The sequence below is a fragment of the Xiphophorus hellerii genome, chromosome 20, assembly GCF_003331165.1.
Source record: "Xiphophorus hellerii strain 12219 chromosome 20, Xiphophorus_hellerii-4.1, whole genome shotgun sequence".
NCBI classification, from domain to species: domain Eukaryota; kingdom Metazoa; phylum Chordata; class Actinopteri; order Cyprinodontiformes; family Poeciliidae; genus Xiphophorus; species Xiphophorus hellerii.
Genome location: NC_045691.1, coordinates 21,050,689 through 21,076,185, shown reverse-complemented (window position 1 = coordinate 21,076,185; position 25,497 = coordinate 21,050,689). Strand labels below are relative to the sequence as shown.

At 40.0% G+C, this 25,497-nt stretch overlaps 2 protein-coding genes across 4 annotated transcripts; one reads left to right on the top strand and one right to left on the bottom strand.

Annotated features, from left to right (window-relative positions):
* Window positions 1-802: 802 nt before the first annotated feature.
* dnajc14 (DnaJ (Hsp40) homolog, subfamily C, member 14) lies at window positions 803-12,635 on the bottom strand. The gene is made up of 7 exons (XM_032550518.1): window positions 12,535-12,635; window positions 9,766-11,046; window positions 9,581-9,687; window positions 8,045-8,164; window positions 7,752-7,912; window positions 5,212-5,314; window positions 803-2,244 (listed from the first exon to the last, which is right to left on the bottom strand). Exons 2-7 carry the CDS (start codon window positions 10,912-10,914, stop codon window positions 1,947-1,949), a joined length of 1,938 nt encoding a protein of 645 aa, XP_032406409.1. The 5' UTR covers window positions 10,915-11,046; window positions 12,535-12,635; the 3' UTR covers window positions 803-1,946.
* A 2,127-nt stretch (window positions 12,636-14,762) lies between these two features.
* nab2 (NGFI-A binding protein 2 (EGR1 binding protein 2)) lies at window positions 14,763-24,767 on the top strand. 3 transcript variants are annotated; one of them, XR_004337167.1, is made up of 9 exons: window positions 14,775-15,245; window positions 15,401-15,486; window positions 15,687-16,646; window positions 16,746-16,879; window positions 17,896-17,947; window positions 18,042-18,150; window positions 18,237-18,422; window positions 23,011-23,171; window positions 23,281-24,767. XR_004337167.1 is itself a non-coding variant. In XM_032550520.1 (8 exons), exons 3-8 carry the CDS (start codon window positions 15,735-15,737, stop codon window positions 23,044-23,046), a joined length of 1,425 nt encoding a protein of 474 aa, XP_032406411.1. In that variant the 5' UTR covers window positions 14,763-15,245; window positions 15,401-15,486; window positions 15,687-15,734; the 3' UTR covers window positions 23,047-24,767. The 3 variants fall into 3 exon arrangements, 2 of the variants coding, with proteins under 2 accessions (XP_032406411.1, XP_032406410.1); XM_032550520.1 differs by having other exon boundaries at window positions 14,763-15,245; window positions 18,237-18,418; window positions 23,011-24,767; XM_032550519.1 differs by having other exon boundaries at window positions 14,777-15,245; window positions 23,011-24,767.
* Window positions 24,768-25,497: the final 730 nt, after the last annotated feature.

Below are 25,497 nucleotides of genomic sequence, written 5' to 3'. Positions count from 1 at the left end.
TGTCACATTACAACCACTTTTTTTATTATTTGGGTTCCTGGAATACGAAATGGTGTTAATTTATTTATTTCCTTACAAATAAATATCAAAAAGTGCCTTCAGTCCCTGTTATGCTGACTGTAAAAGGTTCTAAAACAATATTCCAAGATTTGGACTTCTCACAATGCACCAGTAGAAACCAACAACTGGAAACCATTAACCTGAAAAGCAGCCAAGAGCCCCACTGCATAAATCTGGCAATAAGAAGATCAAAGAAGTCCCTTTTGACGTTTGTCACAACTTTTAAACCTACATCCAAAACAATACTTGTGGTGAAAAGTAAAGCCTTGAACATACTATTCCCATTGCATAACATGGTAGTGGCAGCATCATGCTATGGGGATGCTCTTCTTTGGCTGGAGCAGAGACGTTGGCTAGTTTTCTGATAGATGTTTCTGTAAGAAAAACTGCTGTCCACCACCGGGAAAATGGCCGTAAACATCCAGAGACAAGAACAGCGGATTGGCTCAGAACAAAGCATATCTATGTGATAGAATGGCCTAGTCAAAGTCCCACCTTAGATCCAATTGAAATCATGTGGAAAGTCTTGAAATTTGATTTTTTACAGACACAGTTTAGATTTTGTCCTTTGGGTTCAAAGCTGGTAGATTCACTCAAAAGACTAGAAGTTGGAAATGAAGCAAAATCACTGCAAAAACAAAATCTAACCAAGTAATTTTGTTCTAATTTCTGGAGCAAATATCTTAATGCACTTGAAATAAGACAAACTAAATAAAAAGTAACTTTATAGCAAGATATAGAGGCTTGTTTTATGTAAATAATTGATGAAAAAGTACTTGTTCCACTGGCAGATAAATTAATTTATGGGAAAAATGTCTCGTTATAAGTTAAATAAACTGCCAATGGATCTAGTCTTTTCTCATCAATAATAAGGAATTATTTACTTAAACAAGCCTCTATATCCTGCTGTAAAGTTACTTGTGAGTTAGTTTTGTCTTACTTCAAGTGTACTAAGATATTTTCTTTAGAAACTAGACAAAAAATACTTAGATTTTGTGTTTTTGCAGTGGTGTGTTTTGACTGGAGGGGGGGGGGTGTTAATGTAACTGTACGCCACACTTTTGAGTTTTTTACTTATTAAAAAAATTATTTGTGTTGGTTCATCACATGGAATCCTAGTAAAACACCTAGTAGTTTATGAGCGCGATAAAACGAAATTCAGAAATGTTCAAGGGGTGTAAATACGTCTGCAGGACACCGTAACGACAACCTGAGCCACATGAGGTCAAGAGCAACGAAACGGGCGTGTTGTGTGTCGTCGTGACCCGTTAGCGTGGTTCAGATTCGTCCCGTCTGTTTGGGTTGGACAAGGCTTTGCTCCAGAAGCAGAAAACGACAAACACGCGGCAATAACAACAACAGTAACACTGACACGTTTAGCTGCACAAGCCCTCTTCTTCATTTCCCAGCTATAAATCTTAATGAGCGTCGCCCTCAAATCTGCCGTTTCTCTCTCTCTCGGCACGGAGCCCAAAGTGGAAAATTAACTTGATACAAAAGAGAAGTAAGAAAACTGAAGCGTTAAAAAAAGGTGAATAAATCATGCAGTAATGGATTTGGCAGGAAATTATCAAAAAAAGAAAATGCTTCATTGCGGCATCAGAGGGATCTCGGTTGTCAAGGCTACAGTCATGAGTGAGACCAGCAACACAACAGGATGAAATGACAGATAAAGCACCGACACTGACACTTCCTCTGCCTTCAGCACTGAGATTCACCCAACCGGTTCCTCTTCGTGATCCAGTCCCTCTCTGCTTGGCGGATCTGACTGCAGCTTTACACTCAACCACTCTTCAGATCTTGGCACGCCCACAGGCAGGCGAGAGACAAACGTGGCCATTTTCTTATCGTGTCCCGGTTTTGACGCACCATCGAGTAAACAGACTTCACCTCTGGAAGGGTTTTCGGACCTTCTTTCTCCTCCGGGGGGGTTTGCCGCCGTCGGGCCACGTCTCGCTGGAATCTGGCCGAAGGCCCCCCGGCATGTAGAAACCTGTCTGACCCGGGGGAGGGGAGAAAGGGGCACCTCCAGCACCGGGCGGGTGGTGATGGGGCGGACCTGAGGGAAAGAAGCCCCCGCCGTTGGCAGCCATGTCATTCGGCGGTCCACCCTTGAACATTCTGTTGAAGAAGTCCTGCAAGTCAGCCGGGTTTGAAGGACCGGTGGCGTGCTCCGAGGGGCTCCTGGAAGGGAACACAGGAAGTTCATTACTGCTTTTTGCTCGTGCCAAAGCATAAACTTTAATGACCCTTTGCCCGTGACTTCACGCTCTTCAGAACGCGGCCCACTCCGCCATGATGGACGTTAAAACAACCTCAGTGCTCCTGTAAAGCTTGTCAAAAACTAGACAGGCGGTAGCCTCATCTCACTTTTATTTAGTTGATTTCACTTTTACAAAGATTAAAACAATCTTCGATAAGTTCATTTGGAATAATAGCCGTGCCACATGAGGTTTGCCATTATTATATCTTCCATATGACTAATGTGTGCCAAATTTAAATGGTACTACTGGGCTGCTCAGCTCTCTAGTGCCTCCTGCTGGTTCTCATCGACAGCTTTGTCTTGGGTAAGTTCAGAAATTACAAATACCTAAATTCAAACTATATTCAAGGAAATACAAAGATTTATTGAAAAAGTGTTGCTGTCCGCTGCACAGACAAGGATACAAACCAAATTTATCATTTTATTGTGTAAATTTTAATGAGAACAGATACGGCAGCGGTGGATAATAGCTGTCAATCATAATGACTGTCAGCCCGCAACGTTAATCGCGGATTTGAAGCAAACACTTTTTGCATCCATGCATAATACAGAATAAAACAACCAGCTCTGATACATTAGGAAAATGTTTGTCACAAACCCGATCTTCAGAAAGCTGAGAGAGAATATAATTAACAATAATAATAACAAAACTCCTTGGAATACACCAATATAATAAGGAGATGCAATAAAGTCCAACATAGGACTTGTTTTATTCATGACTCCATGTTTTTTTTTTATCAGTTCTACATTTTATGCTACTTTGGATCTGTTTTACACAGACTGGATAGTTAACTCAATACATGACTATCATGTTACAGCAGGAAGGGAAGTGAACTGATCACACATTTAAAGTGTGATCTCTGTAATTAACAGCTGCAGACCAACAATGTGCTGTCGTCATAACAAACCGTACGCCGCACGCAGCAGGGACAGTTCCCAACAAGAACATTGATATTAGAGGTTTCTTTATGCTGACAGAAATAAATCTGGGAGAAAATGTGAATTTCTTTTAAAAAATAAAATAAAATAAAAACGACCACTTACTGTTGAGCTTGTTCTCTAAATTAAACATCAAGGCGGTTTGAAGCTCAGGTTAATTATTCATTATTACAACTTAAAGATGTTTACTTTGACTCCTCTCCTAACAAAAATGTTACAATTCTATATCTATCTGAATATCTTGGGTAAAAAACAGAAAGAAAAGATTCATTATTTAAGAACGGTGAGCAATCCTGCCCCCCCAATAAATGCCTCTGACTTTTGCCCCTCAAGAAAACACATTTCTGCGTTCATGTTTACATTTCAACCATATCTTATATCTAAGGGAAATTATTTAGGGCTTTAATTCAGGAAGAAAAACTGTTTCTCTGTCTGTGTTTATACGTTAGACAAACAAATGGTTTTCCGTGGAGCCTGAGCACTTTCAAAACTGTTGTTGCCATTTTTATTGAATAAAACATGAAATACAGCGCCACCAAGTGTCGACTTTCTTACATATGTTGTGCACTGAGGGGGAAAAAGACATCAGACTTAAAAAGAATCCTCAGTTTCTAAAACTTTAACGAACTCTTGGAATAAAAACTGAATTTATGCTTTGTGATGTGTATAATTGTTCTATATTCCTGGATCAAGTTTTACAGTTTAATCAGAAATGGATCAATTTCTTTTGTTGAGGTTTTCTTTGTGCATCGCTCGGTTTCAGTTGGTTTACGATTCAATAAAGAGGAAAATCTAACATCTTTAGACCAGAGGAGTCCAGAGTGGGACTGTTTAGAGATCAGCCATTGATCGCTATTTAAAAATACCACAAATTTGGTTCAAGCAGCACAGGCAGCACTTTATTTAGGATGTGGGTTTTTTACTTTGTGTTTTAAAACCCTTACAGAAAATATAAAGTAATGGTTTTGTTATTTTCAATAAAACCATATTCAGTGACTTCCAATCAAAAGCAGATTTCATCGTACCTCTTCACTAAACCTGGCTATAAAAAAGCCCATCTTTTTTTATGAAATTCTCATTACTGGAAATAGACCAGAAACATTTTATTACCACCACAATCACAAATGTAGGACAGTTTTTAATTAGACAAACCTGTTGGATTATTTTTAATGTTTTGCTTCTACAATCTCGTTTCTAGATAAAATGTCTGAATTTTTGTGACAAGTTCAACTTTGCCTCTCGCTCTCTAAATACTTTCAGCCTTGTTACAGCAGCTCAATAAAAATTACTCACTCCTACATTTGGCAGCCAAGGAGAAAACATGATCCCAGCAATAAAACCAAAGTTCAATGAAAATCATTCCTATCTAGCAGATAGGAATGATTATAAAGCTCAATACATCTTTATAATGGTTACATGTTGACTTTATTTGGATGATCACAGAAATTATGCATCAGATACAGGAAGTCTGACGTCCTATGTTATCTACCAATCACTCAGTCTGAAATGTTTAATAGAATTCATATCTAAATTAGTTACACCCTTTGCCATTGCATCCTTTAAATTAATTATGGTTTATTTTAGCTAGACAAGTCTTATCACAACTAGCTGGTACTTAATGCTTAAAGCTGTCACTGCAGTCACCTCAGGTATTATTAATTAAAAACTGACTAAAAATCAGACCCCTGAGAGCGTAGTTTCATCTTATGGTCAACTGTTTTTACATTTAATCTGTAAATTAAATGGAACTTGAAAGAAAAAATAGTTTGTAAGGCGTCTTCTTCGATGTTCAGAAATAAACCTTTAGAAAATATTACTCTGCGTGTAAAAAAAAAAAGAATCTAAGTATTGCATAAAAGTTGTACTTTTTGAATTAAATCAATGAAATAAATGTACTTAGCGGTGGTCTTCTAGTTTAGTGATGCGCCTGCAGCGTTGGTGGGACGTACCTGTGTCGCGTGGTGCTGCTGTTGTTCTTTGAACCAAACGAGATGTGGTACGGGACGCGGTGGGTATCGGGGGAAATGCTTATTCTTTGGCAACCTGCCCACTCTGAAACATGACAGCAAACAAACAACATATTGATTTTCAAATCAGCATTCAATAAATTTAAAACATATTTAAACACTGACTTTAACTAAAAGGCTCCTTTATTCTGTTGTACATTTGAAAAGATTGTAAAAAACCCAAACTGAGGACTCCGACATGACTTTATACATCAGGGATCGTTGTAAATATGGCCAGAAGAGCTTTAGAAAGGCTGAATAACAGCTCAGTGACAGCGAGGAGGAAAATTAAAGGTTAGTGATGCTTTGTGGCATATTTTGTACACAGCCAGAAGAAGTTTAATGTCCAAACTACAAAGATCCATTCTCATCGCTTCCTGCTGTTTCTCGTGCATGCTGGTACCATTCTACCTATCTGGTACCCATAACCTTACCAAACAACAAAACAAAAACCTTTAACTAATTACCAATTACCATTTTAAATAACAAAAATGTACATTTAAAAAAACATCTACAAGTAAACAGAGTGAAGGTAAACTTTTAGTTCACCCTTTTTAATCTAAAATTAGGTATAAATACAGAACTACTCAAGACATACGACGCCACTTAAACCAAAACATTGGCTTAATGTTTTGGTTTAAGTGGATAAAGGTGTTTAAAACACGTCAGCCAGTTTAGAAGATAGTTTGAGTAACAGAGTCTTAGGGCAAAAGGCGTCAACAAATTTCTCAGAAAAATAAATATTGTTGCGCATCCATCTGGGGAACGCTACAAGGCCATTCAAAAATAATCTGGAAGACGTTCAAGAGAATCATCGTTCCTCAAAAGTGGGCGTCCCAATCAAGTTCAGCCTGAGGTCAAATCATGAACAACTCAGAGAAACTGCAAACACTCACAGTCTGAATGCCTCAGCTCCTTTCTTAAGTGTTCAAGTTTATGAGGAAAATTTTAAAGTGAAAACTGTGAAATTACAGCTTAGGTTCTTAAAGCTACACCTGAACAAACTACAAGAACTTGGTTAAAATATCTTCTGGACAGACAAGAACCTAATGCAGAGCAGAACGCTGCATAAAAACCAAACAACATCAAAGCAGTCTTGTCTGTTTAGGGTGGATTTGTGTCGTCTGTTCAGATTAAAGATCTGGTGTGGACTCGATTATGCTTCAGTTCTGATACAACAGACATCTTACAGGGTGTGGATGAGAGTAAATTTCTTAAATAGCTTGTAGGTTTTAATAGTTTTACTTCCTTCTTTTCCTTTTAAGGATGCAAATATGCTTGTGAAGGCCATGTGAAAAAAGCCAAGAGCCCCAGCAAGCTGGATGCACATAAACTTTTCACTTTTGCAACCACAAACTGCAGTGTCTCCTACTGATAAACTAACACCAGGCAGTCAATCTCTGTAGAGTGGAAGGAAAACGTTCTAAGTCTTGCTGCATGATCTCCATTGGATTCAAGTCTAGACTTTGACTGGGCCATTTTATCACATGAATATAATTTGATTCAAACTAGGGCTCCAACTAACTTATTTTAGTAAACAATTATTCTGGTGATTAATCTGATTCTAACAAATGGCATATTCTGCAAATATTTTATTTTACCACTTAATTCTTTTTCATACTAAATTAGAAATACTTTTAAAAATCCAAATAAATAAACTGTTTATTTTTTAAATAAGGAAATAAAAATGTATTGCCTAAAATGAAACAACATAGTAGTTCTTGATCATTTGTAGCAAAGGATTTATTTGCAGTTAAACAAAATACCTCCAACATCAACATGTGAAAAGAGTTTTAGCCCTTTCTGCTAAAATTCACGTCTATACAGCAAAGGGCTGATCTGTTGACTATTATTTGGATTAACCAATTAATAGCTTGATAGCAAAAGGGCCTTAATAAGAGATTTTCTTTGCCGAATTTGAACAAAGAGTAGCTTAAACTATCCGACTTGAGGAGTTCTGGGTTCAACATATTCACAACGTTTTTCGTTTTTATTTCTTATCTTTTATGCAAAATGTATATATTTTTTGTAGAGTTTAATTACTCTGATTGTGTTTTCCTTGCAGCAACCTGCCTTTTTGAGTCTGTATACTCCAGTTAAATACTATATTAGTTGACAATAATTTCACTAATCTATTGATCAATTAATCCAATGAGTTTACGATCAGCTCTGACAAGAGGAAGAGAGTCTCCCTCAGCATGATGGTGCCACCACTGTATTTCAAGATGGAGGTAGTGTGATTAGGGTGACATTCAGCATTAGTTGCCAAAGGGTTGAGATTTTGTTTCGTCTAAGCAGAACGTCTTCTTCCACATGTTTTATGCTGTTAACCATCAGATGACGGATTATTTACTCTGAGAGACGTTCTTATAATATGACATTGCTTTTACGAGGTAGAAGCAATGCATTGCTCATGAAGCACAATCTTGAAAGTCTTAGACTTGAGTTTAGACAGAAATAAACTGATAAAAATGGCTGTTCACCTGTAATATCATACACTTTCCCTTCCATACAAGCAAAGTACGTGATGCGTAAGCCCAACATGCTGGACTCGGCCCACAGGTCTCCCTCCTCGGCGCTATGGCAACGGCTGCATTCAGCACAGAAGCGGGCTTCAGCAGGATCTCGATCCATCTCGAACCGCCTGCACACACGGGTCATGAAGGAAAAACCACTGAAGCGGAACAATGTTCACAATGACGGCTCCAGTATGAGTAACACTGAACGCTTCAGGGATTCAGGTTGATACAGTGATGTCAGATGTGCATCAACGTACTTGTGCTTGCCTTCACACTTTGTGCACATCATGGTGTTCATGGCTTCCTTCAGGTCATCCTGCAGTTTAGTGAGAAACTCGTTCATGGACTTTGAGAGCTCGGTTGCTGCCATGCGCTTCCTGTGTGGGAAAAACACAACTTGTGATTCAAGATAATTCAGAAGTTACATACTAAATAAATCTAAGGGGAAAAATTTTAACATTCTCTGAATTCGGCAACTGTTTTATACGTCGTATTTACTTTTTTCTGCACTGGAATCACAAAGCAGATGCAAACCAGCATATCCAAGCAGCTAGATTTGCTATTGGTTGTAGCCGTCTTCTCTTCAGCCATGAAAGCAAATGCAGAAGTGACCAAAGAGAGAGAAAAAATATGTTGTACTTTTTAAATGTGATTTTACTAAACAGAGAACTTCAGACTCGATGAGGCCTTCCGTAAAACTCCTAAATCAATAAGTGAGATTGACTGCACTGTAAAATCTCTCACTGCAGTGCATGTTTCTGTCTCAGTGCAGTAGACATGTGGAGCATGTCTAGGATATATTGGAAAGTCCAGCAATTTATTTGATGAGAAAATCTGCCTCATTAGAAGAGAGGATGCATTTTCCAATCTTGCGTCAACAATCTCACCAGTTTTTAGCAGCTGTTTTTTCATATAGTCCATTACAATTAAGAATGCAAGACTATTTTCCCAGGCTGCAATTTACATAAAGATAAGTCAAAATAAGTAGGTGACACCTTAAATACACATAATACTTCCTCAAAATGCAGGCAAACTGTCAGTTGTGAGGCCATTTGCTCAGTAACAATATTTTAAAGGAGTATTGTATTTTCCAGGCACAAAGTGTCATTTTATAGCACAGTCAAGTAATTATGTTACCTTCAGTTGCTATAAAATGCTATAAATATCAAATATGACTCCTGCACCTGCACATCATCACAGCAATGTTTCTCTTGAAGCCGTTTACAGCCGTTGTTAGGAGAAGCACTGAGCAGTAGTTTGCATGATAAGCTCAGCAGATGTGTCGTTCCAGGTGTGCTTTGTATTATCAATCCACCCTTGAATAGTTGCCCTGGAAGAATAAAGGACTTCTCAAATATGCATGAAAGAATCACAGCAACACTCCAGGTATGTTTTTGATGAGGGAATAACATTATAATATGATGTAAAACTCATAAAAGCCTTTTAACATAATACTGCCCCTTTCCAGCTTCACAGATAGAAAAGCTCAAAAAACTCTGGTTATGCTCAGCCAGAGTAAATGGCTTCAGTGTTGCTCTTCCTGTCACAGAAAGAAAAATAAATCTAGAAAGCAGAAAAGTATTTTTTAATAGAGTTCATAATATGAACAAAAGTTTGTGATGCTGCTGAGAATTGTAATAAATAACACTCAGCTGTGTCACCTGAGCAAATGACAAAACCAAAAGAAGAAAAATATTAAAATCAAGAAACTATATTTATTGTATGTTCATGCTAAGATGTCCTTTCTAACAGTGCGTTGTTCCTCAGGGGTCTGATTACTTTTTCCTACTTACAGCTCATACTCTCGTCGTGTCTCAGGGTTGCTGACGATATCCCAGGCTGCCCTCAGAACCTTGAACGCCTCTCCTGCTCGCGGATGTTTGTTCTTGTCTGGATGGACCTGAAAGCACAAAGGTCAAGGTTATTGAAGTAAGAAGGGTAAAAAAGGCTCCTGACTCCAAATTAACCACACACACACCTGGACAGCCAGCTGTCTGTAGGCCTTCTTCAGCTCGGTCTCAGTGGCATGCACCTCCACGCCCAGCACCGTGAAGGGGTCAAGCTCCCCCTCTGGCACCTCGGCCAGCGCCAGCAGTCGCTCCAGTTCCTGAATTGGTTCCCCTCTTCCGGCTCTGCCGGGCGACGATGGCAATGACGGTGTGTTGCGATACTTCCTGAACCAGCTCCGGACTCTCTCCAGCACAGAGACCAGCCTCTTCCAGACCCGCGACTCAAGAAAAACCGTCCAATAGCGTTTACCCCGCTCACCACCAACACGCAGCAGCAACCCCTTCACCCACTGGAAACTGAAAATTACTAAAGCGCAGAATAATCTGAAGCAAGAGGAGACGGATGACTTTATCCACTTAAGAGTCCTTACAGTTTTGTCCAAAAGGTCTGCTCCAGCGCATTTCATCTGCTTCAAAACCCGGCTAAAGTCTGCTTTCATTCCAGGCAGATCGGTGATCTTAACAATAATCTTTTTCCCGCAGTTGTAAAGTTTCAAAACCCCCATTTCCACTCCCACTCCACAGTTGTGAGTTAATGTCACAATAATCTCAATCAGCATGTGGACGCAGGAAATGCACCAGACGCTCAGGGACTCTGACAGCATCTCTCTGAAAGCAAAGAAAAGTTGCTTTCCCGTCCGCCTGCGACCGCGGCTCTGCTGATGGTGGTGATAGTTGCGTCTGCGAGTCTGCTTGTGCCGACTTCCGCTGGACGGGATGGTGCCTTTCTGAAAGCTCTGCTCGAACAGAGAGCCGCCGCTCCTCAACTTGCACCTCCGTCCACCTCCCAGCGCCCTCCAGCCGGACTCTCCGTTCATCTGTTGCTCCTTGGCAGCTTCATCTTCTTCTTGATTTATAAGCTGTGGGTTCTCATGATCCAAGTCTTGTTCAAACCCCTCTGAAACCTCTTCTGTGTCCTCTTTAGCTTCCATGGATTCACATGACTCTACGTCACCAGTTCCAGGGTCAATAACTGGAGTTTCCTGAAAGTTGAGGTGGGCCGTATTATCCTCCTGTGTGCACTCATCATTCTCTCCAGCCTGCTGCTGATTAAAACTGTCCTTCGAGACAAAACCACGATCACAAACCTCCTCATCATCCATCTCTTCCTTCTCCATGTCTCTTACAGTTGTCAGATTGAAAGGGGACAAAAGGGTCCTAACTCCATGATCTGCTGCAGAGTTTCCTCCATTTGCTCATATCAAAATGAAACTGGGGTTCCTCACAGCTAACATTATGAAATTGGCCACCTGAAAAGAAAATAGATCAGAAAACAAAAAAACTCCTTCAATCAAAAAAAGATCCTTAAAGTCCAAATAAACACACATATAAGGTAACACAAGTTTGTAAAATGTTACTGTATCTGTGGCAGACTTTCTCCCAGTGCATTATGTTAGTAAAAATGACATTTTTAACTTGTTTTATTTCCTAAAGTAGCCAGAAACATTCAATGTTATTTAACCAACAAAAGTTTCATCATCAAGATGCAGAAACTGTGCCTTGCTAAGCTGTTCATACTTCTTGAGCTTTTTCACATTTTAACTCACAATACAACCACAAACTTCTATGTATTTTACTTGGATTTAATGTTACAAGCCAACGCAAGGTAGCACATAACTATGAAAACAGAAAATCCTGCTTGGTTTTTCTATTTTTGTCTTACCCAAGTTTCATCTCTATTCAACCCCTGCACTCTGATGCCAATCAAAAGGCCATTAAGTAAAATAAAACCCATTAGGAGTGCCATTTAATGTTTGTCACAAGCCAAGTAACAGACACAGTAAAAAAAAAAAAGATAAGATAAAATAGTACATTAAAACTCAAAGCAAAAAGAAAACACAATGAGCTCACCCTCTACTAACCAAAGCTGTGGAACATTTTAATGCCAAATATTCCCTTTTAAATATTAATCTAATTATTCAGGAGTACAACAACAGTAGAAGGAAAGACTTTTTGTAATCTATTGTTTTAAATGTTATTAAGGTGCACAGATTGTAATGCATGATATGTATCTATTGATTTTTTAAACGTACGAAAGTCAATAATTTATAATGCACAACTACATAGTTTTGAATAATAGCAAAATCTTAATGTTTTGAAGAAATTCATCAGAGAAAGCAAAGCATCGTAACTTATGTTTTGCAGATGAATGGCTGTATTTGTTCGGCCTTTGAGGAAGTTAAACTCATAAAGCTTGCTCTAACACGAACATATACAAACACACCTCATAAATTACAATAAATATCACAGCTTTATTTAAGACTAACGCAGTCAACGGGAGTTTATCTGAACCGTGAGTAGAAACAAGAAATTTAAAAGCAGACTTTTCTGACAGTAACCTGGCTGTCACACAATAAATCAGCTTAGTCCTGTTGAAAGCTAGATGTTTTTCTTGAAACGACGAATGTTAGCAAGCAGCCAGGGTGTTAGCATGAGAAAGCAGGAACAAAAATATGGGTAATATTAGCTTCTTCTGAGTCCAACTTAGAAATTATTTCATTAAATATGGCATTACTTGCAGAAAAAACATATGAAACATAAAAAAACAGCAAGTCTGAACGCAATTAGCTCGCCAGAAGCTAACTCTTAGCCAATGATACCAACTGAACCTGCTATTATTAGCGCCTGTTTCCTCTTCCTGACAGCTCAGACGAGCTTAAAAACAGAGAAGGGCTCCAGCGAGAGCCAGAGTCATTTAATATATTTCGTTCAAGAAAGATGAGAGTCATTTAACATACCTTTAAGATGAATGTGTAACCTTGTTTGTGAACAGAAAGCCAACTGTTTCTTTTTCTCCTCTAATTCCTTCTATGGTTTTCTGACAGTGAGCAGAAATCAGAGGGGCGGTGCTGCCACCTAGTGTTCAACAGAGAGATCAGGCTCAAAGAGTTTGTTCATATTTCTGTTTAAACTGCTGCCAGTTACCCACTTGCAGTCTTAAAGTTAGTCAAACCATAATCCATTGACTGAAATAAAATTGGATTTAATCTGAATTAGGACGTTTGCAATATAAATAATAACATTCATCTTGAATTTCCTTGCGTGGCCTCTGGGGGAAATGGCACCAAAGTCAGTTAGAGAGGCAGTTTGAAATCAAGGAGCCACACCAGGCATGCAGTCCAACAAGCCATTTTTGCTTGGGTGGAGACTAGTAAACGATGACCTGCAAAAATAACTTTTGAACCTTCCCACAGGTTTATACAATCACATAAATATGATCCATTTTATTGTGATTTCATGTGAGAGATGAACCCAAAGTTTTTCAGAACAATGAAGGGGAAGGAAATAAAAATGTTTAATGCAGCCAATTAATTATCAACAAAGAGGGCAATCTAATCTTACTATAAACCCAGCTGTACTGCAAAGTCCTCAGTGGTTTGTTAGATAATTGTACAAACAGCATCATGATGTTCTGCATCAGACATGAGCAAAACTGAACTTTTCTGCCAGCATGCAAAACAATATAGACTGTGCAAGGACTATTCCAAAGTAAAAAGGGAATTGTTTCTTTTACTGAATATTTTAAGACTAGACTTAGACTTAGACTTGTACTTTATTGATCCTTTGGGAAGACTCCCTCAGGAAATTGAAGTTACCAGCAGCTCCCAGGCAAAACACAAAGTTAACACACAGTAAGCAAAAGTGCAAAAGAATACAAAATACAAATTAAATACTAAGGTACACACCAAATGTGAGTAACCAAAACCTTAAATTATGCAAGAAAAACCTTAAATTATGCAAGAAACAAGGAATAAGAATATAGAATATAAGTAAATATAAATACAACACAAAAAAAAATATAAGAATTTGACGGATAGATTGACCAGTGATATCGTATTGCACTATGTGGTTTGACCTGATAAGTATGGAGAAAAATACAAGGGGTCACTACTCCTTCCACCCTCTGTCCTGTGTCACCTCCCCCCCCAATGAGGAATTGTACAGTCTGAAGGCATGGGGGACAAAAGAGTTCTTAAATCTATTGGTCCGGCACTTGGGAAGCAGCAGTCTGTTACTGAACCGGCTCCTCTGGCTGCTGATGACGACGTGTAGAGGGTGGCTGCTATCGTTCATGATGTCCAGCAGTTTGTTCAGTGTCCTCACCTCTGCCACCGTCACCAGAGAGTCCAGCTTCATGCCGACCACAGAGCCGGCACGCCTGGTCAGTTTGTCCAGTCTGGACGTGTCCTTCTTGGATATGCTGCCTCCCCAGCACACCACGATGTAGAAGAGGACACTGGCAATCACAGACTGGTAGAACATCCAGAGCAGTTTGCTGCAGATGTTAAAGGACTGCAGTCTCCTCAGGAAGTACATCCTGCTCTGCACTTTCCCATACAGGTGGCTAGTGTGTTTTGACCAATCCAGTTTACTGTCCAGCCACAGCCCAAGATATTTGTAGGAGTCCACGACCTCAACCTCAGTTCCCTCTAATGCGACTGGTCTCGGCTTTGGTCTGGACCTCCCAAAGTCTATAACCAGCTCCTTCGTCTTAGCAGTGTTGAGTTCCAGGTGGTTTGTGTGGCACCAGAGAGCAAAGTATGTTAAATATGTTTTTCAGCAGTACAATAAACTGTATCTCTAGTCTATTCATTTTCAAGCATTAAAGTTTTTTGATATTTGTTTTAACTTAATGATTTCTTTTTTTTATTTCGCTGACTTTATTCAAAACGGAATGACTTGTCTCAATTTCAGGGACCATTTATTTCCAATTGATTCTATTGACACTGGCAAGATGAGTGTTAGAATGGTCCAGTCAAAGCCCATAGTTAAATTCAATAAATTCAATTAAGAATCTCCATTCTCTAGATGCATAACACTGACAGATATATCTCAAAGACCTCAGCTGAATCTAAATTCACGCCACACTTTTCAGATTTTATATGCAAAATATATATATATACATGTTTTAATTAAACCAGATCATCGTCCTTCCACTTTACTACTTTGTGTTTATCAATTTAAATGCCAAGTAAAATGCGGTGGAGTTTGTTAAATTCAGTGAAGCCGTGTAATTCTTTTTAAGACCAATAAGACATGAACCGTAATCTCCCTCATTTCTTGGCCATTTTAAAGCCGAGTCTCCACGATGACTCTTTATTTGGAGGGTCTTTTGACACGGTAAACCTCCGGGAATCCCCTGAAGCCTCTGCATGAAGGACTAATCTTGAAGACGCATGAGGGTTAATTTCAAGCCCCCACTATACCACCACCCACATCTCCAATTTGAAAGCCGCCTCTCTACCGGGAGAGGAAGGCTCTTTTTCGGTCAGATGGCGTGCTGCAGTCCGCCCCCGTCATTCTCCAGCCCACACAGACGGCAAAAAAGGCAGCCAGCAACCAATACGGTGCGCCGGAGGAGGATTTCTGCCAGTGATATCAGCCGAGGAGCGAAACGCAAAGGGGATTTACTACGGCAAATCTGCGCCGTGGAGGCTCTCGGCGAGAGGTAAGAGTAACGAATAGGATAATAAGCGCGATGTGACGCCGAGCAGGGTGTCCTCCTCTAGTAGCTTAGAGAGGAGCCAGTGATCCAAGTAATTCCTGTCTGAACGTGTGCTGCTCCTGTCTCAAAGACTGGCTGATATTGTGTTCCTTTGTTAGTTTCGCTCCGGGAGTTGCGAGCCGTGACATTGGAGAGACTATTTCCCAGTTCAGGCGGAACAGATCTTCACAGGAAACCTGAAAAGGTAAGAAGATACAACTATATAAATACTTTTATTTGTATAAGAAAAGGCATGCATGAAAAATAGAGAGAGGTTTTTGCTTAGAGCGCAACACTTGAAAGTCTTCTTGAAAGGAAAAGGAGAAGCTTTTGAACTTGTGTTTGGACCTCATGCCAGAGTCTTCACTTTAGTAATTAACATCTCCAGTACTTCTCTCTCTGCAGGTTCATGCGATTCCCCTCCGTTGTTTGAACTTTCCAGTGCTGTGTGCCATGTCTCTGCCACGCACCCTTGGGGAGTTGCAACTCTATCGGGTGCTGCAGAGGGCAAACCTGCTGGCCTACTATGAAACCTTCATCCAGCAAGGCGGTGACGACGTGCAGCAGCTCTGCGAGGCTGCCGAGGAGGAGTTCCTGGAAATCATGGCCCTGGTTGGCATGGCCACCAAGCCGCTGCATGTGCGTAGGCTGCAGAAGGCTCTCCGCGACTGGGCGGCGAACCCTGCCCTTTTCAGCCAGCCCGTCGCTAATGTCCCTCTTGGAGGGATCCCGCTGTTCAAAGTTGAAGGGACGGGCTCCAGCGGGTCAGCTGGCGGGCACAGAAAGGCTTTGAGCAACGGGCAGCCTGGTTCCCCCTGTGAGAGAGAGGACCGGGCATGTCTTACCCCGATGTACAGCGGCAGTCCGAGAAGTCCCTGCTCCCAGGCGTCTCCCCAGCCGCCGGACACACACTACAGGGAAAAACTCTCCCCCATGGACCCGCACTGGCTCAGCCCAGACCCTGATGGGAATGGCGCTCTTGCCTCTGCATCTGGAACCGAGGAGGAACCACACAGCCCACCTCTCCTGTCCACAGGGCCGCCGGGTCCTTCCACATCTCCAGTGCCCTCCGCGTCCTTCGCCCCTGCACCCCTGTCAGCCTGGCCAGGAGGGCAGCTGGACGAGGAGACGGCCAGGGCAGTGGTGGAGAGCGTGGAGAGACTCTATAGGACCCTGCCCAGGTCAGACCCCACAGAGGTAAAGACTTTGCTGAGGATGAACAAGAAAATAGCAAAAACTGTGGGTCACATCTTCAGAATGGGCTCGCAGGATGCAAACAAGGAGGAGGAGATCCGGAAATACAGCCTCATTTATGGTCGCTTTGACTCCAAGAGGAGAGAGGGCAAGCAGCTCACACACCATGAGGTAAACTCAGAAAAACTAAAGCTGCCAGCTTTCACCCTGCTTGAATGCCAGTTTGAAAGCGTCCACAAGTCCTTCACGCATTGTGTTTTTCCTCCCCAGCTGATCATCAATGAAGCTGCTGCACAGTTCTGCATGAGAGACAACGCTCTCCTGCTCAGACGGGTGGAGCTCTTTTCTCTGGCTCGACAGGTGGCCAGGAAATGTGCCTACACCTCCACACTGAAACATGCAAGGTAAGTGTTTCAGTGACATTCATGCCTTACTCCAAAGCCTAGCATGCAAAGATTGGACATCCATTGACACATTTTTCATACATTTTCAAAGCTGGGCTGTGCTTCTTTCTATCCAGCCCTGATGCATACACTGACAAAGTTACTTTTTCCAGCTTGTAAATCCCCTGATGCTAAAAGTCAGTTTTGGTTAGCACATCTGATCAACCCCAAACACCTTCAAACCACATTTAGACCTCAACAGACGTCTCTGTGTGTACGTATTTTCACTTTTCCACAACTTGAAGTTACTGTGGTATTTTCTATACCAGTCCCTGAAAATGCAAATTTAGCTTAATTAGAACACGTCTTACTACACAAAGATGCTGAGTTAATACAAAAATTTTGTATTTTAGTATCAATTTAAGCCATCACACTGTGAAGTATTAGTCTCACAATTTCAATCTGAAGGAGGGGAAGATGTTACACTATAAAAAAAACATCTTTCACCATTTTCAGAAAGATGTTGTTGAGTTGGAAACAAAAATGTACAACTCACAATAAAAATAAATGCTAATTGAAAACTCACTTATGATTGCATTTCTATACAGGTGTTAGGAAAACATTCTTACCTTTTGAGAATAGAGTGAAATTAAAAAGATTTTAGCAAACATCAACCAAGAAACCTTCCAATTATTCCTAATATAAAAGACTGGGGCTGTATTTAAAACTCTAGAAATTTAAAGCTAAATATTTTCTTCCCTTTGGCTTGTATGTTAACTTTATCATTGTAAATTAAACATTTAAAAATGTAACCTTTTTAAAACCACATACTCATTGTTTGAAGGGGAAAATCTGCTAAAACTATCAGAGTAACAAATACTCTTCCATGTTGGTATAGTGTCTCAGTTTGTCAATTTAAGGTTCATTTGGGATTTTCTGGTAAGGTTTACTTTCCACTTTGAACTTTGTTACTTTAAATGAGTTCAAAGCTCCAAAACGGAGGTGCAACCTCGTCTTCATGTTTGTTTCTGTTGCAGGTCAAATGCTGACGAGAGCAGCGGTTTGTCTCAGAAGAGAGCGAGACACGAGGTGAATCTTTGTTGCTGTTTTGTTGGTTATTAGAGCTCATCGGGTCTCATCGTTTGAAGTTGTTCATGAGCGGGCTTGTATGATGTGTTTTAAGGTCACCGTGTCTGAGTCATCGCTCCTTGGAGTGGAGGGATCTGAAGGAGCGATTCAGAGAGCAGATGAAGACAGCTTGTCTGCAGAGAGCCTTGACTGCGTATCGCTTGGTAACGCTCCACATTGAATTTACATTAGAAATTATTAAAAAAATTAAAAATACACAGTTTAAGCTGAGCTCTGTTTGCTCTGTTAGACTCCAGCTCCCAGTGCAACCAGTCTCCATCCCCCCGTCCCCACACTGACGCCTCGAACCCCGCCAGCTGGAGCCGCCATCTAATACAGCAGACTCTAATGGACGAAGGCCTGCGATTGGCTCGGATGGTGTCGCATGACCGGGCGGGGAAACTCAGCCTGGGGCCAGAGGGAACTCACTCGGCAGGTGACTTTTCAGAAACTCCCATACCTGGATTGTTCAATATATATTAAACCTGTTATTACAAGGTGGAGGAATTATTTAGGGGTTATTTTCTAAATTTCTGGAAGGCATAAACAAATGTGATTCCAAAAAAGTCTTCAATTTGAAGGTGGATAGATTATAAATGGGATGGTTAAAGATTTAAGAAGGAATATTCAAGAAGTCTCTGAGTTTTTCAGTTCAACCCAACCATCATCTTACCCATGTTTAAAGGGATTTTTGAAGTGAGACGGATAAGCAGTTGACATCTGACCTGCGGTATATAACTGTCTAAGCAACCTCGTTTACCATAAATCAAAGTTATTTGGTCCTTGAGGCTAGAGAAGCCAAGATCACAGCAGTATTTTACCGTTTTGACAGAAATAAAAGCTACAGTGGTTTGTTTTGTTGATGAAATCATAAAACCTTAGACTGTCGTCACCTTTTCATTTGGTATTTATTTACACAGAAGGCGCTGATTGTTAGATATGAGGCAACATGCCAGCAATCACCTTCCTGTGCTAAAAACGCACCGAGAACAAAACATGTCAAGTGTTTCTGGTTTAAGTAAGCAGGCACGATTTGATCACCAGATGAGCTTAAGTCAAATGTTATAGCAAAGACTCAATACCAATATTACTCTGTGTTGTTTTAACAGATGAAAATTCATAATGATGAATGATTGAAACTGACAGTAGAGGTGAAATTTCCTGCTCAGAGAATCAATTGTGGAAAAATATCTATTGACATCATGGCATAAAGTTTTGTACTCCATAGTGACACAACAGAAGACTGTAACTTTCACATCCTTTATCCCAACACACGTGCACTATTCGAACCAGGAGCACAGTAAGTCCACACACACACTTAAAAATGTGATAGAACTTGATTTTGCATTAAATCCTCTTCTTTTCCTCATGTTTGAAAATGAATAACACACCATTCCCTTCATGGCTTGTTGCCTCTGTACTCAGAAGTGGGTTTGGGGTTTTTTTAAAATTCAAAATAAAACAAAAACATGCAATGCAGTCAGAATTTCAACCTGGAAACTCTCAATTTGCCCTGCATTCCTGAGTTGAGAATGCAGTATGGCTGTTGTACACATAAAACTCAATGAAAGTTGTATTTATAAACTATTAATTAACACTTCTATACAATAAAATACAAAGTTCACTGTTGTTATGACTTATGTCCTAACTCACCAATCCAAGCTGAGATGAAATGAATGCACCATTAAAGCATTGTTCGTCTGCTCATTACACTACTCACCATTTTATATTATTACTATTCCTGAAAATGCTTTACATGTTTGTCTTTCAGTCCAGGAATATCATTCTTGGTGCACTGCCTTCTCCCTCCTTTTCCTGTGTAAACAATATTTTTTTCTAGAAATGAATAAAACTGTTTCACGTGCATGAACTGGCATTTGCATAAACCTGTATGATGTTTTTGAAATTGGGTGTTTTACAATGGTAGAAGTCCGGTTTCAGACTCGCTCTTAGCTGGAGCCTGAGGACCAGATAATGTAGATTTATTCTAAATGAAAATGCCAGAGTTATCTACTGCAGGTAAGATAAAATGTGAACTATCATTTCAAAAGGTGATCAGATGGTTGTGGGGCAGAACTGAATAACAGACAGAGACTTCCTAACCTCCAGTAACAATGAATATTTTATAGCTCCACAGTTTGAACCCAGTGAGTCAGAATCTCTCTGAGGTGACGCCTCCCACCGCTCACAGCTAAACTCCAGCAGGCTGTAAACTAGAAAGGAGAGAAGTTAGAAAGGGGAAACAAGGAGGCTGGGAGGAAAAAGTGTGAGAAGGAGGGCAAAGGAGGGAGGGAGGCCAAAAAAATAAAAATAAACGAGAGAAGGAGAGAAAGCGTTACTCTGTTATTGCACTTCTTTAATACCTTGTTAGTTTTGTGATGCATCACAAGCAAAAAGTAAGTGGTTTGGGCAGAGTTAGTCGTTCTGGGCTGTGATCGTCAGCTGAAGAGATTAAGCAAAGGAGAAGGAAGCCAGCAAAGACATGAGGAGGCGTGGAGGGAGGGGAGGGAGGATAGGAAGTACTCTGTGGGCGACGGAATCGGACCCCCCTCCCTGCTTCAGCAGAGACTGACGTCAGAGTGTGAGGCGCGTGGGCTGCAGGGCGGGATGGATGGGGCGTGGGGGCGATGGAGTGGGAGGTAATTGGAGGGGCGTTGCATTGACTCACCAAGCGACAGCGTACAAAAATAAAACCTGTGGGCAGGAAAATGGCACAGTGTTTTTTTGTTTTTTTTTATACATCCTCTCCCTATACCAAAAGGACTGCGGAAATAACAAAACATGACATATGTTTCATCTCTGGCATCAATCTGCCTCACTCTGTCATGCTCCTGCTTGCTTATCTCTCACTCATTCAAGTTTCCCTCATGTGCAGCACTCATTAATCTCGACTTTCTCCCACTTCCTCTAAACGTCACAAGTTTAGCTGTAACCCATTTTCCACTGTCACAGAGCGTCACAGTGTCACAGAGAATAAAGCGATAAACACCGTCTTTGTGGGGATTTGTTTCTCTGGCTGAATTAGCTGTTAACTACATTGTTATTTTACCAATTATGAAAGATTTAAAACAACTTAGAGATTCTAGAGTGGCAATGAAACAATACCTTTTTTGCTTAGTTGCTTTGTTTCATAGCTGCTGGATTAAAACTACAGAAATGAGAACAAGGATTTTAACTGGAATTAGTCAGTTTTCAGCTTAATTGGCTGATCAGCAACCAGGAAGAAGAAAAATCAAAGGTTGGATCATTCTGTATTCAGTGAAAGGACCAATTGGAAGTGCTACCAGCAAACAAGTATCAACACATAGAACAATTTAAGCTAGCTATTATCTGTTTAGAGAGTTATTTAAAAGCCTCCTGTTTGCTTAGGCTGAGAGAGAGCAGGAATTTAAGTTGTAAACAGGAAGGCTGAATAAAATACAGCACAATAATTCAGCTTTATCTCTATTGACATTCAGTCTCTGTTAGGGAACACCTTTGAAAAGCTGACAGCCATTCTAAAATTTTAAGAGCAAATTAACTACGTTCTAATAGACACACACTGGTTAATGTTAACTACTATGTTAACCACTACTTTAAATGCACACATAAAGTTGAAACTACTGTTGGGAAAATCACCTCATACTGTTTCTAATCATAATGCAGCTGAGTTGCCTGTTGTTTCATATTCTACACGTACTACGAATAATTTAAGAAGCACTTTGCTGCCATCTAGAGGTCAGAGGTTGAACAACATGATGTTGTGAGCAGTAGATGGAGTAGAATAGACTGCAGAAAATTTTGATGTAATTTATTTTCAGAGCCCTTTTTGGCAAAAGCAGCATCAATAAAATGATCCAGAGGCTAGAAAATGTCATCACCAGTTATGCTTAATATCACTAAATTGCATCCCATCTCAATTTATATGAATTGTTTGAACTGTACTCAAAGTGACAATCTCTTCTTAATTTTATCCGTTTATATAACTCTCACACTGACCCAGCCTGTACTCAGAAATCGTACAGCACCTGAACGTGTCACACCAGGCCAACTGGAAATTAAAAAACAAATTTCCCTCTGTACAGTGGAAGATTACTGCTGCAGTCGAATCGTGTCTGAAAGTGATGTCAGTCCTCCAATAAATGGACAACAAGCTACAGGTGTTAATGCTGTTATTATCAGAGATGAGAGGAAGAGGAGGTCAAGGAAAATGAGTCAGCAGGGTAAACATTCATAACATTTGTTGCAGCAGCCATCAAACTGCACAGTCACCAAAAATCCTGGTGCTGCTTTATATGTGTTGAAGGTCATCTTAGATCTGAGAGCAAAATTGATGTTTGGTCTATTTGTCACACTGAACAAGACATTAATGATTTAAGCTCACTGAGAAATAATTTTACATCCTGAACCTGGTTGAATGTAAGTGACTAATGACGGCTCCCAACAGGAAGGTTACAGGAAAGACTCATAAATGCTGAAGAGAAAAAAATATGCTGGCTGGTGCATCTCGTAATAATTATAAAAAAATTTTTGCTCTTAATTACAAAATAAAATAAATAAAAAAAAACAGTAAATGTGTTTTTCTAATCATATTTTTAATCTGCTGCCTCTCTCATATAATTACACAGTGAACCCAAACGTTAGTCCTGTGTATTCTCTGCTTTTCCTTTTTCCTTTTTTTTACTCAGTCATCACTCGGTTGTCTCTGCTCGCCTGGGGACATTTTGCTACCAGATTGCATTGGTCATATAAACCATGACGACTCCACTTCATGTGGGAGAACTTCCTGGTGAATTCCCCCAAACTAGCATTCAAAGCTTTTAAACACCAGCTGCATGGGATTTCTAAATGGTGTTTATGCTCGGCTTTGCTGCCCCCACTACATGAAAAGCCAGTAATTTCAATGCTACAGTCACTGAGATCAGAATTTAAGTTGTTAGTGATAGCCTTTACCTAAACACTGCCCTGTAGCGGTCAATTACATACTTCCTGTTTGAGTTAACTTTTGTTTCTAGTCTCATTTTCAAACCCACGTCTCTCCCCAGACCATGACATCAAAGTGGAACGGGCGATCTCGATAACAGCGTGCCGAAGCAGTAGCCCTTGTGTCACCAAAGAGCCAACCATCACCTCCAACCACAGAGGAAAGTGAAACCCGCAGCCCGTCAGGGGAACTCTGCTCAGAGAGAGGACTCCGACTCAAACTGTAAATCTAAGACTCTGCAAGGATCTGACTAAAATAGGCCCGTCGTGTCTTGTAAACGAATCCGCTGTAAATTAAGATCTAAATGTTTCTGTTTTTATATATCTGTTAGATGGAGGGAACCCCGTCTCTGTTTTAGTGCCCTGCAGAGGTTAGCTGTGTTCTGTCAGAGAAAATGTTTATGTTGCTGCGAGTGCCGCCGTGCGCCGGAGGATCCGCCTGCCACAGATGAAACACGCTTCACACAGCAGGGGGCACTGCAACTTTGGAAAACTGACGCTCTAAAGTTCCTCCACACTCAGCAACACTGCAGAGGAGATGTGCGTTTAGCAAAGATCTCTTTGCTTTGCAAGTTACAGCGTAATGCTCTGGAGCTATTCACCTCAGGAAACCACTGGACGCTTTGCTTAGGTCAGAGGTCAGCACTGTAGAGGTCAAACTAACTCAGAAGACACAGACACATGCAGCACCTTGCGAAATACTCCTACTATTGACAATTTCAGCATTTTTATACATTTTATTTTGTTTTATTTATATTTTATGTGATAGACCAACAAAATATAGCATATAATGAAGAAGTGCCTCTTAGAAAGGTAGCATATTGATGGAGCCCCACACAAAGTTGAAAACTTAAAGAGAAATCACCTTTTCCATATTCTCTTGAAACCTTAGCTTGGGCTACTGAGTGTTTTTAAAAAAATTTAAAAAACTCAATTGAATCAGTTTTTATTAATCTGGTATGTTTTTATGTGCCTATTGTCAAACAGTTTAGTTTTTATTTTGAGAGTTGCTATAAAAATCACGTTTGACTTCCTAATTGCTCAGTTAAAAGGAAAGTAATACATGATTTAATTTTTTTAACAAATAAAAATCTGAGAAGTCTGTTATGCATTTTTATAAACTCAATGTGTTGAATTTCTTTTTAACTTGCCAAATTTTCTAACTTTCATTAGTAAAGAATTTTGAAAGTCATCAGCAATCTACGATAATCAAGCACTACATGTTGTTGGTCTATCACATAAAATAAAATTAATTTAATTTCCCTGTGAGATTAATAAAGTATTTTTGAAATTGAATTGAATTTTGAATCCTATTGAGATGCACTGGAGTTTGTGGTTTCAGAAAACATTTAAGTGTGATGAATATTTTTGCAAGACGCTGCATGTTGAGGCTAAAAAGTGTTTCTTTTTTAGTCGGTGTTTCAAAAAGCGAGTTCATTAGCTTATCCATCAGATTTGACTTCTGTCATAATCACACTCACAACTTTCTGCTGCACAAATAATTGATTGGATGTTTTTTAAATCCCTTTCAGACTGAAAGACTGAAAGTTTTTGCCATCCCCAAGATTATGAAAATGTATTTATTTTCTTATTCCAGTTGCTAAATCAAGAACACTGAGGCTTGAAGCGACACTGTGTCCTAATCAGAGTTTAATGTGATTACAGGTAAAACTGTACATTTGTTGGGAATACTGCATTTAAAACTACATTGAAAGGTTCTTCATTTTAAAGGCGAACATTTGTTCAGAAATCGAGTCTTTCACTTGTAAGTTGTTCCGTATGTAACGTTTTTGTGTCTCTTAAACACAGACGTGATTTTTGGGGGGTGATTTTTTTATTATTTTTTTGTTAGGCCCGAGCAGCAAAGCGCTGCGAAGGCCTATTGTATCTGTACTGTTTATTATTATTATTCTTCCCACCTCTTCGTGTGCCTTTTTGGGGGCTTTATCATATTCAAAAACTCACCAAACTTGGCGGTCGCAACTAGAAAAATTAAAAATTTTGAATTTTAAGGTTGTTGCAAAAATCGCAAAAAAAATTGCTCAACGGCGGCAACTAGCAATTTTCTGTTAACACAATGGTATGAACGTACTTCATCGTAGAGACATGAAATTTGGCACACTTGTAGAGCTCACCAAAAGACTCAGAACTTACATTTAATGTTATTAGCCAACTATCACAGGAAGTCAGCCATTTTGTCTTGAACGTCCATTTTTTTCCTCGATTTTGACGTTTACAGCCTTCGTATTTGATCGAACTCCTCCTAGGGATTTCGATTGATCGACTTCAAACTCGGTCAGTCTGATCATAAGGCATGTTTGATTTAAAGTTATCAAATTGGTGAGTTTTGGAGCATGTTGAAGGGGGGTTAGCAGGGGTCAAAGTTCACCTACTCGCCATGAAACACGAAACTCTTATATTTCCTATATAAAAACACATAGAGGGACCAAACTTTCAGTGATTGATCGTCATCGGGTGCCCTACAATACCCTATGGTCAAATGATGACATCACTTAGGCCACGCCCCCTGAGAACAGGAAGTGTCATGT

Bases quoted from the DNA above. Each gene is read 5' to 3' on its own strand.
- dnajc14 (XM_032550518.1), bottom strand. From the start codon at position 10,914: ATGGAGAAGGAAGAGATGGATGATGAGGAGGTTTGTGATCGTGGTTTT. The intron at 9,688-9,765 runs GTGTGTGTGTGG...TTGTGCTTTCAG, and splicing joins ACAGACAGCTGGCTGTCCAG to GTCCATCCAGACAAGAACAA. The intron at 7,913-8,044 runs GTACGTTGATGC...CCGTGTGTGCAG, and splicing joins AAGTGTGAAGGCAAGCACAA to GCGGTTCGAGATGGATCGAG.
- nab2 (XM_032550519.1), top strand. From the start codon at position 15,735: ATGTCTCTGCCACGCACCCTTGGGGAGTTGCAACTCTATCGGGTGCTG. The intron at 16,647-16,745 runs GTAAACTCAGAA...TTTCCTCCCCAG, and splicing joins AGCAGCTCACACACCATGAG to CTGATCATCAATGAAGCTGC. The intron at 16,880-17,895 runs GTAAGTGTTTCA...TTTCTGTTGCAG, and splicing joins TCCACACTGAAACATGCAAG to GTCAAATGCTGACGAGAGCA.